Source organism: Pogona vitticeps, chromosome 12 (genome assembly GCF_051106095.1).
Source record: "Pogona vitticeps strain Pit_001003342236 chromosome 12, PviZW2.1, whole genome shotgun sequence".
NCBI classification, from domain to species: domain Eukaryota; kingdom Metazoa; phylum Chordata; class Lepidosauria; order Squamata; family Agamidae; genus Pogona; species Pogona vitticeps.
This window is the reverse complement of record NC_135794.1, coordinates 9,826,610-9,847,311: the sequence shown is the minus strand read 5'-3', so window position 1 is coordinate 9,847,311 and position 20,702 is coordinate 9,826,610. Positions and strand designations below refer to the sequence as shown.

The following is a 20,702-nucleotide window of genomic DNA, read 5'->3' as shown; positions in this document are numbered from 1 at the left end:
GTTGGTTGGTTGGTTGGTTGATTGATTGATTGATTGATTGATTGATTGATTGATTGATTGATTGATTGATTTTGTGGCTGCTTCTCTGTTGCTGCTCTTGCGGTATCCTGAAATGACACCAGCTAGAAGGCCTGGTGGAAGAATCAAAATGGCTACCAAGTTGTCAACACAATTGTAATGGCTACCATTTTCAGTAACAATGCAAAAAACAAAAAACAAAACAAAACAAAAAGAACCACCACGTCCCCCAAAAAAACCTCAACAAAGCAACAACAACAACAACACAAGAACAGAGATCCCCTTGGAATGTGTTACAATCATTGTTAGTGGAGATAATTTATCTTTTCCCAATGATCCTTCTCAACAACGCCACATGTAGACAGAGTGAAGGATTTCAAAAGTCTATTCAAGCACACCTGTTAGTTGAACCTAAATTCATAAGTTTAATAAATGAAGTGAAGGAAAATGTATACCAAATTGCCTTCTATTGATCAGCCCTTCCAGGCCCTGTTGGTCACAGTTCTTAATCTGGAAGCACCAGAGGATGAATTATTTGATTATTAGAATGTGGGGATAAACATGGTGCAATCCATCAACTTTCTGCTTGCTTATGAACTTTCTAAAAGTAGCTGTCTGCCCACTCTTGGAGAACAATTCCTCGGCTAAGTGATCCTTTAATGTGAGCCATCAAAAGTGATTCCTAAATATTAGATCAGGCAAACTTTTTAGACTGGGATGAGTTCTGCACATCAATCCTTTAAACTGACCGTGTTCCTTAATCTATCATTTCTACAGGATACCCTTCTGCGAACCACATCTGGGGGCATCCCAACCGTCCAGCTTGGCCTCCAGTTGATCAATTCAGAGGTAGGATGGATTCTCTGCCTCCCCCTCCCCAGCAGAATCAGAGCTGGATTGTTGTAAAGTTGTACTTAGATGATTCTTAGATGATTCTTATGGAACTGGGATTCTTTGTGGCCCAACTTCACACAGGTTGTCTAGACTGGGTGGCACACAAAGCACGGGGTGGGGGTGGGTGGGGAAGAGGGATAGAGAGGCAGAAGTGGAAAGAGCCACTTTTCTCAGTCTGAGTCCCAGACTTATAAATCCCATCCCTGACCAGGCTGACTTACGGTGATTGGCATTGCAGTCCAGCAATATCTAGAAGGCACCAGGTTGGGAAATGCTGGTGTGCAGGGAAGGGGAACACAGAGGCAGAGAGAGAGAGAGTTCTGTAGAACAGCAAACTTTGCCTGCATGTTCCATCTGCCATCCACTACAATCTCTCTGGCTGACTTTTCCTACATGATAGGCGTCCTTCATTCCCCACCCCAGTAAAATACAGAGGTTCATCCTTAAGAAAAACGATAATGGATAACAATCATTTTATTTTATAAACTTTTTTATCAAAATATAATATAGACAAAAAAAAAGTAAATTTTATCCTCTTGTTCAGGGGCCCTTGCCCAAGCTCCCTCTGGTTACTCCCTTGCTCCATTTCTGATTCCATATCTGGTGCTTGCCCAAATTCAAGACCAGCAAGAGATTCTTTGGAATATAAAGTACATGGATTTCAAATTTTCTGAAAAAGCAGATAAATCAAATCCACATCTAGTTTACAAACCCTAATCTCACTGAAACAGTGAACTCGGAAACCAACATGACTTTATTTAATTAAAAATCTTGCATACCATTTTTAAGAGCAAGAACTTCAATCAGATGGATTCATTGGGCAGAGGAGGAGGTTCATGAAATCCATGATATGCTGGCTAAATGTCCCCGATTTCTAATCCTACTAGTGTTACCCTGAATGTAGGTTTACTAGTCTTCTGAGCTATAGTGCAAAGCATAGAAATGCTACCTTTTGGAAAAGCCCTCCCAGAATTCATGTGGATATAATCCACTGCAGAAATTAGAAAAATCACCCTTTTGGACTATAATTTTCAGTTACAGTCTAAAAAAGTAATTTCCCCAAACTCTGGGAAGTGGTACCACACAGAATCAAGCTTCCTTCTGCCTGCCCAGCTGTGTTTCTGCCCAAGTGATGCAAAAGCAATATCAACAGCAGGCAGCTGAGTGGCTGGCAGTGCTGGAGACGGGCCTTTCCCAGAGCAGCTCCATGAATATAGATGATGGTTTACATAGCATCTCGTAAAGCATGCTACGATGCTCCCTCTCCCCTCCCTGAGTTCCTGTAAAAGAGGTTGTGTTAAAACAACACAGCCAGATTGCTCAGCCTTGCTCAAAACTGGCTTCAGCCTGTCAGACCAAATTATGTTGTCAAAGATGGTGAGAGGATTTTGCTCTTCTGCTTTGGGGTGGAGGGAGATGGTTGGATGATATCAGGCGTGCCGGGGTGGTGGTGGATATTAAAACACCAAGAGAATTTCTCTAAGAACCAGTGACCCAGAAATAACAAGAGTTACCATGAGATCAGGTCACCTTTGCAAAGTTCACATGCTTCTCCCGCAGCTGGGCTGCCGGCTGGCACCCTAGGTCTTGATCCCTCTGCCATTGCCCTCTTTCTGTGGGCTTTAGAAAGGAACAAAGAGCCACTTCCACCCACTGCCATGCTTTCTCTGATAGGGCATTTCTGATCTTCCTATCGGAGTATTTCCGCTCATTTTTATAATTGTGTTCTCCGTATGGAGGCCCTCTTTACTTGAATGCAGCTCCAATCCAAAGGCCAGCTAAAAGATAAAGGACCCTAAGAAGGATGAGCAGGGCCCAAGATCCTGACTTGCTCAGCTTGGCAGCTGGACAGCCAACTGAGCAGCTGGCATGCAGACCACTTGGGCACAGGATTCCCCACTGTGTTGAGATGTCTTGTGTTCCAATTTTTATTACAGTCATTAGATCTGAATTTCCTTCTACATCAGCATATATAAATTTCACGAAATGTGTTTCTTCTTTTTGTCCACCCCCCCCCCCCCGCATCCCTCCCTTGTATTTTTCTTCTCTTTTGTCAATATGTCAGTGGCCTTCATTGGAGCACTGACTTCAGGCAAGTTTTTCTTATGTCTGCCTTGGTGTATTCCCACACACTCCCATGCCAGGCTTCACAGCACCCCATACTGGACAAACATCTAATATAATTTGCTTTTGTTGCTTATTAGTGCTGCTTCTAGACGTTTGCCGGTGTCTGCTTATTCTAATGGATCAGGGGTGTTTTTGTTGGTCTGTTTGAAATATTTTTCTTTAGCCCTCCTAAGAACATACTTTTAGAGATGGAGAACCTGTGTGCTCCTCCAACACAAAGGTTGCTGTACTACAGTTCCCATAATCCCTCTCCATGGTGGTTGGGGCTGATGGGAGGTGGAATCCAAGGAAGCCCACAGTTTCTGTTTGGTTGGTCAAATATGGCTCTAACCTCAGCAGTAAGGAAACCTATGCCAGCAAACTATACCTCTTAATACCCAGGACTGATCGCTCCCTAGCAGTCTCTCTGCCAAGTAAAAAGATACTGCAGGATGAAGGCATGCAGGTGACGTGAAAAGCACGAAAGCTCTTCTGCTTTTCCCCCACTGCAAAGTTAATTTAGGACCAAACTTAAAGCTAGCAGGTTAATTCCATTCCTCTCTCCCCTGGGGTGTCCCCATGGTTGGGGCAGGGCAGTGTCTAGAAAAGTACTTTGGAGTAATGGCCCCGGGGGGCCATCTGAGAAGGTTCTGCGTGTGATGAATTATTCACAGGGGTGTCGGTAAGTGCAGAATTAATCCCCTTCCTTCCAGCTGGCTGCTATACTAAATTATCACTCCTAGTCATGCGGGAAAATGCTGCGGAATTCATTTAGCTGATTATTGTTTTGATCTAGGAATGGTGTGGGGTTTTCCCCCTCCCTTCCCCTATTCCCAGTTTATCCCCCACCCCCAACCCTGCCCAGTAATGTATGTACAAGCAAGGGAGGGAAAAGAAAATATCAGATGACAGGCTCAGCTTCTTCGTTCGGTTCGTAAAGCTTGTTTCAGCAAAATGGCCCAGCAACAATAAGAAAAGAATAAATTGGCTGCCAGAGGCATAATAGAAGGGGTGGGAGCTGGAAGCTGCCATTTCATGCAATCACAGCTTTGGAATGAACTGGACTCTTTAAAAGACAAAATTAACCTTTAGGAAGCTGTAATTTCTCTTTCTCTCTTTCTCTGACTGAGTCAGTAGATATTCACCAGAAACACTGCTGGCAGAGAGTGTAGAAGCTAGCTGTTTGGAAGGGAAACACTAACTTGCATAGAAGCAAACATTCAGTCGTTTGGAAATTTCTTGTCAGTTCTTGGTTTCCTAGATTTCTTTCTGATCCTGTAAATGTTGCTTTCCTGAAATGAAAAAAGAATCTCTGGTTTCTTCACCTGCTTCCATTTCAAACTTAGTTGTTACCGCTTTAGAGAGGAATGGCACACAGCGGTTCCCAGCTGGCCTGCAAGTTGAGAAAGTGATGCATGAAATGAAATTTGAATTCACAGCTCAAGAAACTGTTGCATTGAAGTGAATTCTGGTTACCGTATTTTTCATTCTATAAGAAGCACTTTCCCCTCCAAAAAGTGGGGGGAAAGTCTGTGCATCTTATGGAGCGAAGCTGGCGTTTTCGCCCCCACTGGCCCCGTGGGGGGAGCCTCGCAAGGGTCCAAGTGAGCCTTCCAGGACCCTTGCGAGGCTCCCCCCACCCCCCACGGGGCCAGCGGGGGCGAAATCACCACCTTCTGGGACTCTTTCGAGGCTTGGGAAGCTTCAGAAGAGTCCCTGAAGATGGCGATTTCGTCCCCTCTGGCCCCCGAGGGGGCAGGGTGAACCTCCAAAGGGTCCTAGGGTGTGTTCCATAAGACAGACCTCTCCATAAGGCTCACCAAATTTTTAGGAGAAGAAAACAGATTATTATTTTCCTGTTTTCTTCTCCTAAAAATTGGTGCGTCTTATGGAGAGGTGCGTCTTATGGAGCGAAAAATACAGTAATTGTGTTGAAAGACAGAGAAGCGTCATGAAAGACAGAGAAGCGTCATTCGGTAAAATGTTGAAAACCTGTCCAATTGAAACCCATGGGGTTCAGCATCATTCTTAAGGAGTCAGTCCAGACTGATGCACCAGTATATTAAATCATATGGGGATGGGGTGGACTTGACCCCTTAAGGGCATTTTTTCCCTCCACTTAATATTTTAACTGTTCTGAGATCACCTGCAACCTCCCTCGTCTTTGTGGGCAATACTGTACCAGTTTGTCTACTTAACAATTGGTACTCAGCAGTGAACTTGAGAAACAGAGAGAATGATCATATTTAGAGGTGTAAATCCTCAATGATTTGGCTGGAGAGCTCAGTGAGTTGGCCGTTTGATTCTTTGCACCTCCCAAAGGGACAGAAGACATGCGGTTTGGGTCCAGCTGCATGATCCCAGACCACCATCAGAATGAGGAACTGGGAACCCATTCCTGAGAACTTTATACCTAAATAGCCCTGAAAAGAGTTTCCGCAAGTCACAACTTGACAGCACATCATTATTCTCAAATCCTCATTTGTCTCATCCTTACAAGTGCAGATAAGGAATGGCTGCGTTCTTCCCAACAATGAGAGGAGAGCAAGAAATCAGAATGCACTCTTGGCATCGTTTTTGCAGCCACATTGAGAATGTTTTGCATGAAATGCCAGCTTTTCTTTAAACAGATTGTGCAATTTACAGAAAACCATAGCTGGTGCTTTGTTTCTTGGACATTTCCAAATCTGAAATATTAGACGGGTTGTGTGTCTTTTTCAGCAACCAACCAATAGTTTTGTGCATGCTATGGGTGTGCATGAAGTGCTGATTGAAACTGGTTATGGGTGGTTTTTTGATCGACACTATAGACAAGGCAAATAAAATACTGTATTTTTAAACATTTAATCTAAGTGATTCAGCACATCAGTGATAGTCTAGCAAAGGCAAAATAGATCATTTCACTTCCCCTGCCCTTCCACAGAGGAGCAGGAAATGTTCAATTTGCTGATATCCTGAAGTGGCTTGGTTATTAAGTGAAGATACTAGAAATTGAGAGTGAAAGGAGCCTTGGCAGCTTTGACAACTGCAAGGCTTGATTTTGGTATGTTCCCAGCAACCACATGCACTGGGAATAAATCAAACTAGAGTGCACCAACGCGCACCGAAAAAGGAGAAGCCCCTGATAGGAGATTTAAAAGGTGCAAGTAAAGGTGCTCTGGGAATAGATTGGTCTGCTCTAGTGATCAGTTCATCTGATTGCATGATAAAAGAGCAAACCACCCTAGCCCCCCACAATGCACCAAACAACAGGACAAATGCTCACCTGATTGAGCCCTCACTTACCTTGAAAACCCGATTAGGGTCACTATTAGACAATTTGGACTTTCTAGCACATACAGTAACTAACGTTTTAACTAAAGGCAGTCCACCACTGAGGTTTACACTTATGATCTTAACACTGGAGGGTCTAAGTATTGTGATTCTGCCACTAGGATTGCGATCAATCTGTCAGTTTACCGAGTAAAGACTAAAATGCACATCTCTGTCCCCAAGGAAAGTATAAGCAAACCTTTCACATGCAAGAGCAAACAAGGATAAAATTTGAATACATTAGGCTCATCTGAATGTCTGCTGCTATTTTTTCTCATTCCTCTCCCCTAGTCATCCTCTGCTGCTGACCTCCATATCGGTCTGCCAGATTCAGCCTTCGTCCTTGTGTTGAGCCATGTCACATTTCAGGCTGCCTCCACCGAAAGCAACAAATACAAAATCCATATTTTCATTTGCCCAGCATGCACCCATCTTTCTCCCCTAGCTCAGGAGATGTTGCTGAGTTTTTCAAAGCCATTCAGAGGGATTTAATTAATTCTAATAGAAACAACAGTCTTGATCCTTCATTTCTTGTTCGTGCTCACTGTCAATTTAAACTGTTTTAATGGGGAAACATGACTCTTCCTCCCCCCCCCCATTTTAGTCTTTTAAAAATACACAAAAAGAGATCTTCACTGATAACAGGGAAATTAAATGTGCTGTCATGTGATGTGGTGCTTTAAAGTGACAGGTGCTGTCAGATTGCTAAGTGCACAGTATGTTGGAAGAGAGAGAGAGAGCAAAATAACATAAATTGGAAGAAAAATGGATAGTGTAAAGCAGTATCCCTCAAACTGGCATCAATTTGGTGTGTTGGACTATAATTCTCATCATCCCCCATCCAACTGCATGGAGTTGATAGGAGCTGTAGTCTACAACATCTGAGGAGTACACAGTAGGTGGGAGGTGGACATAAATCAGACATTTTCTATCATTGGGATAAGAGGATGCTTTCTTAAAGTTTCTCAACCCCCTCTGGCAATATATTTGCTGAATGGTTATAGAGTGCCTAATCTTTAATTCCAGCTATAAGCTATTGGCATGTATGTATTGGGATGTACTAAACTGTGCCCCCAATTTTTTAAAGGAAGCAGATCCGCCCCTTTTAAAAGTGTGAGAATTTTTTTACAAATAAATTGCCTAAATATTTACTTGTAATATAGAGCTTTTTCTGTGTTGCTATTCCTCGTTGCTGTTTAGTGCGTATTGGCTGGAAAACAATTTTTTAAATGCTTAGCAGATCAAGCTTAGAGTAAACTGAGGGAGTGAAATACTGTAGTTGATTCTCTGTGGGAGGATAATGCTTAGCCTTTGTATAGTTCACATATTAATCATCTTTACAACACCACTATAGGGTAAGAACAGATTGTCACTATTATCCCTTTGTTGCAGACATGGGCGCTGAGACAGATAGATAATAACCCGCTTAAGATGGGGGTAGGGAGAGGGTGACCCCCTTCTGTATTTCCAGAAGAGAGAAAGGCATTGTTCAAGGAGAATTCAGGCAGCAGAGCAGTTTTAACCACTGGATCTACCGGTTAGGGTGGAGCAGGTGCTTGGAGGCATCGCGTTCACCTGAATATCTTTCTAGTTACCATATTTTTCGCACCATAAGACGCACTTTTTCCCCACAAAACAGGGGGGGTGGAAAGTCTGTGCGTCTTATGGAGCGAAGAAAATAGATTATATTTTCCTGTTTTCTTCTCCTAAAAAAATTGGTGCATCTTATGGAAAGGTGCATCTTATGGAGAGAAAAATACGGGGTATATGCAGGAAAAATTCCATCTGTGTAAATCCTCCACTGTAGGTTTTCTTTCCAATGATGCAGGTTCTGAAATGGGGTGTATCATAGGCAGGGGTGGGATGGGGCAGAGTTGGCTTCAGCTCTGATAGATTGGGGCAGGCAAGCTCTGGGGCTCAGGAGCCAAATTCTGGCTGCCAGAAGCCAGCCTAAGCCACACTGGGCTACCAATCCGTCCATCCATCCATCCATCCATCCATCAATCAATCGTAAGTGGTCAGAATTCCTCTTGGGTTTTTTTTTTTTGTGTGTGTGTGTTGTTGTTGTTTTGCTGAGTTGTGGTGGTGGGGATGCCGTTTTAAAGCCTTAAAAAGGGTGAAGAGACACCACGACTCATTAAAAAACCCAAATCTCCTCTCCCGGAGGTTTCCAGATGTGACATTTCCCCTCCCCCACCCAGAGGGTCTGGGAGAGGCCCCGTAGGACCCGCACGGGAGATCCGGACCCCCCCCTGCCACTCCCTCCAGAGGCCTCGGGGTCAGTGCCATCGCAGGTTTCTTAGCTGCAAATTGAATACTAGTCATCGGTACAGTCAGTCCGTCAGCCCAGGAGACTTTCTGGGGTGAAAAAAGCGACATCACCCTGCCAGAGCGGCAGGACTGCAGTATCTGTCTTTACTCCCCTGTGTATACATAAAAGCAAAAAAAAAAAAAAATTATTTGAAAGGAAGAGAAGAAAAAGCTAGCGCCTGAATAGAGAGGAATCATAGGTTCTCATTATTCTCCCTTTATTCATCCCCCACCTCACCCTGCTCAACCTCCTTAGAAATGTTGATTGTCGTGGAAATTATAGAGGAGTGATAGAATTACTACCAAATGGGAGCGGATTGAGCCGGCCTCGCTTTGTTAGACAGCTAATGAGTGGGATACAGTCGGCCACAGCTAAGTGGAGCAGAGAGAGAGAGAGAGAGAGAGAGAGAGAGAGATATGAAATGTCTTCCTGGGGACAAACGGCCTGTTTCCGTTTGCTTCTCCCAAAGGAGGGTTTAGAAGAGGAAAGCTAATTCAATTAAGGACATGTCCAGCTTCACTGTCCAGACAAGCCCCATTTTTTTAATCAGGCAAAAGAGATGGAGGAAGTCACAGTAATTTTTGGTTCACGTCAGGCCCCATGTGTGCCTCCAGTTTCATACTCTTTTGTAAGGGAAGGGATGAAACGTTTGCATTTTGAATGATCTTCTTGTTTTCCTGTAAATGTCCGTGAAATGTGGGCATGTATAATTGCTGCTTGGTAGTCCAGGGGCTGCTGTCTTTGACGTTGAGGGAGCCCAGCCAAGGTCAAGGCCTGCCAGCCCAATGAAAGGGCACCGGTCCCCGAGAGTGAGCGCATCTGATGGAGTTAATGAGGCATCAGTGAGTGAGGGCATCGAAGGGCCCTCAGGAGCCCCCCCACCCCGTGAGTTGTCCCCTTGTGCAGTTCGCCTCCTGATCCCAGACTCAAGGGATTGCAGAGAGACCAGAGCAAGTTTGGCCAAAGGGTCGCAGCTGTGGTGGCTTTCTCCTGATCGCCCTAATAAGACATCACCGCCCAGAGTCACGGCGTGGCAGATAGTGAGGGCCACTTCGCTGCCAGCCATCCGCAGTAACCAATTTAGCAAGTTAGGAACGGATTAGGAGGAAATGAATAAACTGTGTGTGCCAGGCGGAGCGCTGAGCGGGGAAAGAGGACAGGGAGAGATTGGCCTCATTGGGGAAATGATTGAAGCTTGCATTTTCTGAATCCTCTTCAATTAGCAATCCTCCTCTGTTCCGTTAAGGACCATCTGCCTGGTGTCATTTCCTTGTGCCGCCACAGATGCGTTTCATGGACAGCAGCTTCCTAATAGATTTGTACCATCATGCTGAGGGAGGAGAGAGAGACCGTCACTGCCTGAGACAGTGTCATGCAAAAGCCTCTCTACTCATAAGAAGCTAATTGTGATTGAAGGACAAGAGGGGTCCATTTCAGAAGGGAGAATGGGGCGGGTGTGTTTGTGTGTGTGTGCATTTTTGCAGGCTCGCTGTTATTAATTGCTTTCTTGAAGATCTGCTACATCTTTAAAAACAGAACTACACCACTCAAATTCAGGGGTCCTATAAACAGATAGCAACCTACTAGTTTATGAGTCTGTAAGCAGGTCGCAATGTGTTCTTTTCAGTACAAAGGACATTAGTTTACTTATCACTAGTTGCTAGGGCTGTACACAGTTCCCTTGGTCCAATCTGCAGACCAGTTTTGGGGATGGGGCTGTATCTTAATTCCGCCTGGAGAGATTCTTGTCACATCCAATTTGTCTGAGTTTATTTTAAGCTTCCCATTGACTTGTACTGTACGGGAAACCCAAAAATGGCCTCCCCCCCCATCACTAGTGCCCATGACATTTGCAGGCATGACAGGCCCCTTTAAGGTGGGGAGTGGATCTGACAAATTTCACGGATTTGTGTACTAAGTACCTTTAAGGTGTGCTGTTTCTCAGAAGAGGAAAGAGAAAGGCAAAGGGGTTTAAGAGTCCCATCCAACGTTCCCTCCAATTTTCTACCAGCTCTGGATGGGGACCCCGTGCATGGGGGGGGGGTTTCTGCCATAACAGGAAGCAAATGGGCAGCAACTCTGTTTTCATCTGGAAATAAAATAACACATACAAAAGGAAAAGGTACCTATAAGTAGAGGCTAGTGGTTCAGGAGGCTCATGTCCAGAATACTACTTATTGTAGGGCTGCACAACAGATCTGGACCAAACCAAATTGTTCTGATTCAGACCAATCTGTATGAAGTCCAGATGAAAACAGAATGGTTCTGGAGGTTTCCAGGTGAAGTGAATTTATGAAAGAATTTGTGTCTGACGCATAAATAGAATTGGTGGGACCAACGTTACCCTTAAGTTGCACGGGAGCACAGTGCAATATATATATATATTGGGACCTTTTATTATTCTGTCTACTAGTGTTTAATAACTGACTGACAAGCAGACATTCACTAATGACTCTTTTGCTTGCAAGAATGTCAAAGGCATAAAAGCCCTTGCCAGTAGGTAAGTTGTCAATCACTGGCACAACAGTAATAGTACTTTTAGGCTAGTCATCTCAGAACTGCAGAGCTGGAAGGGACACTACAGATCACTGAGTCCAGCCTCCTGTCAAGGAGGCACAATGGGGGAATTGAACTCTGCAGCCAGAAGCTTAAACCAATGGCCAGAATCCCTTTGGTGTTTAAGGTTTGTATAACTTACTGTGGCTGATTGACAAAGTCTTGGGCTGTGTCACCATCACATGCCTGGTGACGTGCCTCATTGTGCAACTGAGATGCATCCCGGCACGTCATCAATTACCTACATTTAGCGATGGCAAGTTATGCAAGCCTTTTAAAAATAATAAGATTCTGGGTGTTAATACTAAATATTAGTATTGATCAAACTGGTGCCATCCAGGTAAGCTGGGCTATAACTCATTATCTCCCAACTAGTATGGTCATGATGGACCTGTCCCAGATCCCTAAAGAAGTTTAGAACAAGGAGATGATGAAAACAGACAGTTATTATTACTTTATCCCAGATAAAGTCTCTGTACAGGGTGAAAGTCTTCGTAAAAGTTAAAAACACAACCCCAGACTCGATGCAACAATCACGTTCAGTTTGAACTGGTAGCCTCTGCCCAGAAATGTTTTTTAGAGACAATAAAAATGCCACTTTTGTTCTGGATAAAGACTATTCCTTGTAATGTTTCCCATTGTTTTTTTCCAGATGAGTCAATAGATGTTATTAGGATTTAATTATTTATCTGATTGTTGATAATAGATTGGATGTGGAAGTTCAGTTTTGGATACCATGGCAAATAGCTATTGGTACATGAATGGATCTCATCTTCTTTAAAAGCAATCTGTCTGCCTTGATGGCCATTATAATATTTCGTCTCTCTTATTAGAGGCCAGATGTGTTTCTTACTGCATCCACAACCAATGGTTTGCCCCTCTTGGATCCAGAGTTGGTGGGACAACTTGGGACAATCAAAGAGCCATGGACGAGGCCACCTTCCAAAACGGAACAGAAGATCAGTGTGGTTGAACCCCATCCAGAAGTGAGTATCTCAGTTTTCTTGACTTCTTGACTTGCATCCTGCCTGCTCCCAATGAGCAGTGCAAAAGTCCACTGCCAGATCTGCCAGGCAATGCTAGATGGTTGTGATTCTGTTGGCTGAGGTAACTCTGGAAACATATGGTGTCCCTGCGGAAAAATCTGACTACAGTGGTGCCTCGCATTATGACGTTAATTCGTTCCAGCGAAATCGCTGTAGAACGAAAACGTCGTAATGTGAAATAAAAAAGCCCATAGAAACGCATTAAAACCCGATTAATGCGTTCCTATGAGCTTGAAACTCACCATCCAGCGAAGATCCACCATAGCGTGGCCATTTTTGCTGCCCGTGCAGCGAGGAATCCATCCCAGAAAAGAGCAGGAAGCCATTTTTTTTACCCGGCAGCCATTTTGAAACCGCCGATCAGCTGGCCGAAAATTGTCGTTTTGCGAGAATTGGTTCCCTGCTTCATCGCAAAGCAAAATTCCCCCATTGAAGCCATCGTAAAGCGATCGCTTTTGCGATCACAAAAAGTTCGTCGTAATGCGATTTCGTCTTAAACGGGGCGCTCGTCTTGCGAGGCACCACTGTAATACAAATATATAGATGGAGTACACTGGAACCATGCAGACACTTAAAGCAGGCAACACAAATGCTAATCCTGCATCAGATTTTCTCCAGGAAGTTTCTCAGGTGTGCCCTGGGCATGGAGTAATTTAAGATCTGGACTTGTTTCTAAAAAAACCAGATCTTAGGTATGAGCAGGGCACTGGTGTGAGGAATCAGGCATTGGTCAGCTTTCTTGGGCATATGTCATGACCCATGACCTGCAAGGCAAGCCAGTGCCCGTTCCTATAGCACTCCAATCTTCCTCCTTAGTGGTGTTTTATGTGCCATCAAGCTGCCTCTGGCTTATGGCGAGCCTGTGAGTGAGTGATGTCCATAATTCCTAGCATTAATAGCCCTGCTCAGCTAATGCAAACTCAAGGCTGTGGCTTCCTTTTCAGAGCAAATCCCTCTCATATTTGGTCCTTCTCTTTTCTTGCTGCCTTCAGCTTTTCCCAGTCTTATTGTCCTCCTTGGTATTAGTGCCTAGTCATCAAGCATATAGGCAATGAAATGGCAATTCAGAGCCCTCTATATTGCTCTTTTTCTGAGTGATTGAGGAGAAGGACCCCATCCATCCATCCATCCATCCATCCATCCATCCATCCATCCATCCATCCATCCATCCATCCATCCATCCATCCATCCATCCATCCATCCATCCATCCATCCATCCCCTTTTTGTTTCTTTCCTTCCTTTTCCTTTCCTTTCCTTTTCCTTCCTTTGTATCATAGAATCATAGAAAAGTGACGTTGGAAGGGGCCTACAAGGCCATCAAGTCCAACCCCCTGCTCAAGGCAGGAATACAATCAAAGCAGATCTGCCAGGTTATTATCCAAGTTTTTCTTGAATGCCTCCAGTGTTGGAGAACTCACCTACTACTGAGGTAACTGGTTCCAATGTCATTAGGATGTTTTTCCTGATATTCAGACCAAATATGGCTTCTTTAACTTGAGCCCATTGTTTATTTTGATTGATTGATTGATTGATTGATTGATTGATTGATTGATTGATTGATTGATTGATTGATTGATTGATTGATTGATTGATTGATTGATTGATTGATTGATTGATTGATTGATTGATTGATTGATTGATTGATTGGATTTTTATCCCACCCATCTAGACCAAAGGTCTACTCTGGGCAGTTGCGTGTCCTACATTCTGGGATGATTGAGAACAGATTTTGCTCCTCCTCTGTATGACAGCCTTTCAAGTATTTGAAAAGTGTTATCATATCACCCCTCAGCCTTCTTTTCTCAAGGCTAAACATGCCCAGTTCTTTCAGCCTTTCCTCATAGGGCTTGGTTTCCAGCCCCCTAATCGTCCTTGTTGCCCTGCTCTGAACTTGGTCCAATTTGTTAGTATCTTTCTTCAACTGTGGTATCCAGAATTGAGCACAATACTCAAGGTGATGCCTAACCAGTGCTGAATAGAGGGAGACTAGCACCTCACAGGATTTTGAAACTATACTTCTATTAATGCAGTCTAAAATAGCATTTGCCCTTTTTTGTAGCCACATCACACTGTTGGCTCGTATTTAGCTTGTGATCTACAACAATTCCAAGATCCTTCTCCCTTGTAGTATTGCTGAGCCAGGGATCCCCCATCTTGTAACTGTGCAATTGTTTTCTTTTTCCGAGGTGCAGGACTTTGCACTTCTCCCTGTTGAATTTCATTCTGTTGTTTTCGGCCCAGTGCTCCATCTTATCATTTTGAATTTTGTTTCTGTCTTCTAGGGTATTAGCTATTCCACCTAATTTGGTATCATCTGCAAATTTTGACAAGCATTCCCTGCACTCCCTCATCCAAGTTATTAATAAAAATATTGAAGAGCACCAGGCCCAATACCAAGCCTCAGGGTACCCCACTTTTTACCTCCTCCCAGTTAGAGAAGGACCCATTAATCTTCACCCTCTGAGTATGATTCTGTAGCCAATTGTGTATCCACCTGAGACTTGATCTATCCAGCCACACCTAGTGCTAATCAGGATCTCATGGGGCACTTTGTCAAAAGCTTTGCTGAAGTCAAGATATACTACGTCTACAGCATTCCCTCTTTCTATCAGGGAGGTTACCTGAACCAAAAAATGAGTTTGTCAGGACTTGTTCTTGACAAATCCATGTTGGCTTCTAGTTATTACCGCATTGTTTTCTAGGTGCTTGCACAATGGCCACTTTATGATCTGTTCCACAATTTTGCTTGGGATTGATGTCAGGCTGACTGGCCTGTAGCTCCCAGGTTCCTCTTTTTTGCCCTTTTTGAAGATAGGAACAACAGTAGCCCGCCTCCAATCCTCTGGCACCTCCCCTGTTTCCCATGATTTCAAGAAAATAATGGGTAGGGGTTCTGAGAGTTCTTCAGCTAGTTCCTTCAGTACTCTTGAATGCAATTCACCCGGCCCTGGAGATTTGAACTCTTTCAAGGTGATAAGGTATTCCTTTACTATTTTTTTTATCAATCTCTAGCTGCAATCTCTAGCTCCTGCTAGATCCCCGACTCTCACCCTGCCTAGGAGAGATGAGGATGTCCAAGGCTCCCGTATCGATACTGGGGCTGGTCTTCCAGTAACATCTTGTGCGGCTTATTCACCGTCTGTCGATTTAGCCCCTGTAAATTCAGGCTCAGCATTGTCTGACATTGAGGATGACTCTCCTCCTAATCTTCCTACACCAGGATTGGATGTGGTGGACAATCATCCTCCCTCTCCATCAGACGATTATACTTCCTACTCCCAACTCATCCTCTGTATTGCGAAGGTGTTGGATTTAGCAGTGGAACAACCAACCCCAAAAAGACTTGATAAAGTGTATGAGGACATCAACCAAGATCAGAGTCCTCCTCCTCAACTTAGCTTCATCCCCCCCCTCTCAGATTTGATGTGACAGTCTTGGTCTAAGCCCTCCTCCTCTCACCAGATTCCGAGGAGGGTAGAAAATCTCTACAAGATGTATGGTGAAAACACGGACTTTCTTCTGAAACACTCTCTTCCAAATTCATTTGTTGATGATGCAACACAGAATAGGGCACAGAACCGGTCAGCTTCCACCCCCAATAGTAGGGAAGGTAGGAAGCTAGATGTAATTGGCCGACATATGTACTCCCTTTGCCTCATTTGTTCTGAGAGTGGCTAATTATTCGGCTGCCATGGGGGCCTACCATCGCCACCCGTGGAACCTGCCATTGCCCATCTTGCAGGCTGCTACAGAGAATGTTCAAGCCCAGGGCCTCTCCTTCCATCAAGAGGCAATGGGGTTGGCCCGCCAGGAGTGAATTGCAGCCAGACATATTCTAGAAGTTGCATCCAAGCAGTTGGTCACTGCTGTGACTCTGCGTCACCACAGCTGGCTCCATTTGGCGGGTATCTCAGAGGATGCTAGGTCAAGAATTGAGGACCTTCTGCTTGATGGTATAGGTCTCTTTGATGACAAGACTGATGGTGTCCTAGATAATCTTGTGAAACTCAAGAAGACAGCTAAATCTTACTCCACTCAGCAGTATCGCCCCAGGAGTTCATGGCGCAGGCCGTATCCTTCACAATCTTTTCCTGACCGTCAAAGACCTTTGAACTCCGGTCCTTCATCTGCCCCTTTTAGGCACCCTAACAGGCAGCATCCTCGCCAGCAGGCTTTCCGCTTAGATTGGGAGACTGTCATGAGTTCAGCCGAAGAAGATCTGGAATCTGAGGGATTAACTACAGCTGAGGAACATGGTGGGCAATTAGAAGCACAGGCAGCTGAATCACCACCAGATTCCCCCCCCCCCAGTTGCCAGAGTGAGGGCTAAACTTCGGCAAAGTCTTATGACACAAAGGTCAGAGAATGAGCAATAAAATGGGCAGCATGGATAGTGACACGGAGGAGATTAGTAAGCCTAATTAGAGTGGGAGACGTCTTGCCTAAGTTTCATCTTCCCCAAAAATCCATGAAGCCAGTATTATCAGCAGGTACGCTATTCCTATTTGATAGTATGGCTCAGCTTCGTGAGTTTCAAGGCCTCTCTTGTAATACAGAGCATTCAGTTCTGAATCCATTTAGCCAATTCATTGCTATTAGAGTTGCATTAGTTTTTATATCTCAGCCCCCCTCCATCTCATACCTTTCAGCTCCATGAATATACGGCTGACATCAGCAAAGCTTGGCTATTGATAAAATCATGCTCCTGGGTTACTAGAGTCATTGCTGGCTAAGCAAAGGCCTTGTCTGTTCCATCCATCCAGATTTTTAAAGTAACCTGTCATTATGGCTTGGCTATTAAATGCCCAGGAGGTCAGAGGAAAGAAAGAGCAGAACTAGGGGAAGAGTGGTGATTACAAGGCCCTGTTTAAAGGCTCATGAAGCACTTTCTTTTTAAATGTGAGGCTTATGCCTCACAAAGAGTGCCATTTTCATGTAGAGGCCCACTTGTTCAGGGCTGTTGGAGAGCTGAATTTGTTGTGAGGGCCGTCTTGAATTAGAAAGTGGTGACTGCTTTTCCGGACCCAGTTTAATAAGGGTGTGAGGGAAATAAGAGTGAAGGTCAGGATAGTGAAACGAAGCAGGGTGGCACAGCGATAAATACAAACGTGTGTGGAAGAAGTTTTTCGGAAGGGATTAGAACTCCTTAGAATCCCCCAGTCAGCCCAAAAAAGTCACAAGACCGAGCTCTGAGTAGGAGCAACGCCATGTCTGTCAAGAGAGAGAGAGACAGACAGACAGACAGACATCTTGTGAACAACTAGCACTGCTGTTGTCTGCCTTATTGGTTCTCCTGAAATGATCCTGAAGGCCCAACAACCACACAGATTGTTGTTGTTGTTGTTGTTGTGTGCCATCAAGTTGCCTCAGACAAGGTTTTCAAGGTTTGTGAGATGTTCCAGGAGAGGTTTACCATTACCACCTCAACGTGAGTTTCCATGGCTAACGAGTGATTTGAAACCAGATCTCTTTAATCCTAGTCTAATATCCTATCCACTACACCGCATTGGCTCCCCATTGTACTTGGCCCCAGAGTGTGAGGAAATGATCAGACGCACGATGGAATGCTCCAACGCTAGAAGAAGTGCTGGGCCCGGTGGCTCTACAGACCAATTCTGGATGAGCAACAACGTAGGCAGTGGACCGCCCTCTGGAAAAAATGTACAAAACCCAGTACATTCTGGCCATTTGACATACCTCTAATTACCACCATCAAGAGGACAGAACGATTTCATCGAATCATCGAATCATAGAATAGTGAAGTTGGAAGGAGCCTATAAGGCCATCAAGGCCAACCCCCTGGTTGATGCAGGAATACAAATCAAAGGATTTCTGCCAGGTGGTTCTCTTGAATGCCTCCAGTGTTGGAGCACTCATCACCTCTCAAGGTAATTGGTTCCGTTGTCATGCTGCTCTAACAGTTAGGATTTTTTTCCTGCTATTCCATCGAAATCTGGCATCCTGTAAATTGAGCCCATTGTTGCGTGTTTTCACCTTCACACCATCTTCCCTATCCAAGTCACTACTACTCTGCCCATAAAACATAGGCATGGCACACAGATTTTTGGAGACTTGGAGTATCTCAAAAGCAGAGGTCCGAAGTATTTTTCTGGTCTACAGCACTTAGAAACTGGACGTGATGGTGATCTTAAAAAAAGTAATTTTTCCAAGATCCAAGCTCTTGTTCTTCAAACAGGCAACAGCAGAAGGAGACAGAATAACAGTTCTTCTCTCAGCTATACCTCCCCATCCATCTTTGCAGCACTGGCGCAAAGAGATTAATTAGTTGGGTGTTAGTTTTTCAAAAAAAAAAGTCATTCTTAGCATGGATTTCCTACGCCACCCATGTCTATTAGCACTCTTGCAATCCCCTTAACATCATCTCTTTGTCATCTCCCTCCCCCCACATGTTTCCCCATAACAAAGACATCCATGTCCACATCTGTTATGTATTCATTTACATACAAGGTCTGTGGTTGAATATGCGTGCCACTGCGGCCAAAGAAAAGCATTGCTTTGTTTTGCTACACAGATGAGAAATGCCTGTTTTTTCCCCACATATCCGTCTACCTTCTTCATATCATAGTGACACAGCCTGCATGTAAATCTTTTACTCTCCCTTCCAGACCTTTAGTCTCTGCATGCTGAAGCAAAGCTGGCAATAAAGCAAAATGCTACTTCTCTCTCCCTTAATCAACCCATTACACATTATTGTTTCAACTTTCATTATTCTACAAGCTAGGTTTGACTACAGCAAAATGCGGGGGGGGGGGAGGGAGACAATAAACCTCTCCATTCATTGCAGCTCAATAGGAAGCTGCTACCCAAGCATATGTTATGCTAAACATGTGGCGAAGAAAACTCAAGGCCACTGAACTGTGATTTGTTCTGGGCCAACTACAGCACAACAGAAGGATCAGCCCCCCAGGAGACAAGGCTCACATGGCATATTGATTGTCAGTCTGAAGGACTAAAGGCAGCTTAGAGTGAGGGCAATTAGTGATCCATTTATCTGCAGTCAGCTTTTGGATCAGCCCAGGAAATGTTGTCCCTCGCTCTGAGCTGACACGTTTCACCATCATCTTTATAGAGCCTTGACGGCATCATGTCTATTTCCTGCCCATTGACATATGAGAAATAGGTCTTTTGGAGGTCATCTAACCTCAACCAGTCAGGAACCAAATAGCGTACCCTGCTTGTCTCCAAGAAACGAGAGGTTTGCCACTTCCATGTTATCCATGCCAGGTGGCAAACACCTTTTTCTTCAGGTAGCATTTTGGCCATTGACCAGCAGCTAAAAAGCTGGATGCTGTGTTTTCAAACTGCTTTCAGTTATGATTTGTTTTAACTTCTGAAGTGTTTGTATGTTTATCTGTACACAGCTATATAATTTTAGTATAGCTGTGAGCCACTCTGAGTTGCAGTCACAGGGGGAAAATGATGTATAAATCAAAGGATTGAATGAACGTGTCAGTTGACAGATTCATCAGTCCATCTGTCTAGCCATCAGTTGATCCATCCATCAACTGATCAATTGACCAATCAATGGATCCATCGATTGATCCATCAGTCGATTCCTCTGTCCACTTATCTATCCATCCAGAGAGCACATAATGACTGATTCCCACCATACCCTGTGCCTGTGTGTTGAACTGCAATATCTATAAAGGGGCAGCTATGTGTGAGTCGCTGTGCTGCTATAAAGCCACTCCGTGGGCAAATGCTTGCATGCAGACACTTGTTGGCAGTGTCAACATTCTGAGAGCATTCCCACTTTCCACAAAGCATCCCCCACATAAAGGTCTAGAGACAAGCATGCACAAACCCAAATGGAAATTTATAATGATGATGTGCAGACGAGTGTATTCTGACTTATGGTGACGCTTTTCAGGGTTTTCCAGGTAAGAGAATACTCAGAAGTGTTTCCCATCTTCTAGGGGTGTCCTGGGACTGTGCAGCTTGCCCAAGGCCACACAGGCTGGCTCTACTTACAAGAGGCACAGTGGGGAATCAAACTCCCCAAGCTCTGGCTCTGCAGCTAGATACTTAAACCACTGAGCTATCTGAATATTATACTGAGGATCTGCACCTAAGGTAAAGGTAAATGTAAAGGTTCCCCTTGACAATTTTTGTCCAGTCGTGTTCAACTCTAGGGGGTGGTGCTCATCCCCGTTTCCAAGCCATAGAGCCAGCGTTTTGTCCGAAGACAATCTTCTGTGGTCACATGGCCAGTGCGACTTAGACACGGAACGCTGTTACCTTCCCACCGAGGTGGTCCCTATTTATCTACTTGCATTTGCATGCTTTCGAACTGCTAGGTTGGCGGGAGCTGGGACAAGCGACGGGCGCTCACTCCGTCACGTGGATTCGATTTTACGACTGCTGGTCTTCTGACCCTGCAGCACAGGCTTCTGCAGTTTAGCCCGCAGAGCCACCACGTCCACATCAAAACCAGAGC

At 44.5% G+C, this 20,702-nt stretch overlaps 1 protein-coding gene across 2 annotated transcripts in view; it reads left to right on the top strand.

Moving 5' to 3' along the window:
- The window catches only part of CCDC33 (coiled-coil domain containing 33), a 219,247-nt gene that overhangs the window by 141,052 nt on the left and 57,493 nt on the right, over positions 1–20,702 (top strand). For both annotated transcript variants that reach the window (XM_078381075.1, XM_072982291.2), the window contains 2 exons: positions 796–867; positions 12,031–12,183. In XM_078381075.1, the coding sequence (XP_078237201.1) occupies positions 796–867; positions 12,031–12,183 (225 nt within the window). The remainder of the gene's footprint in view (positions 1–795; positions 868–12,030; positions 12,184–20,702) is intronic.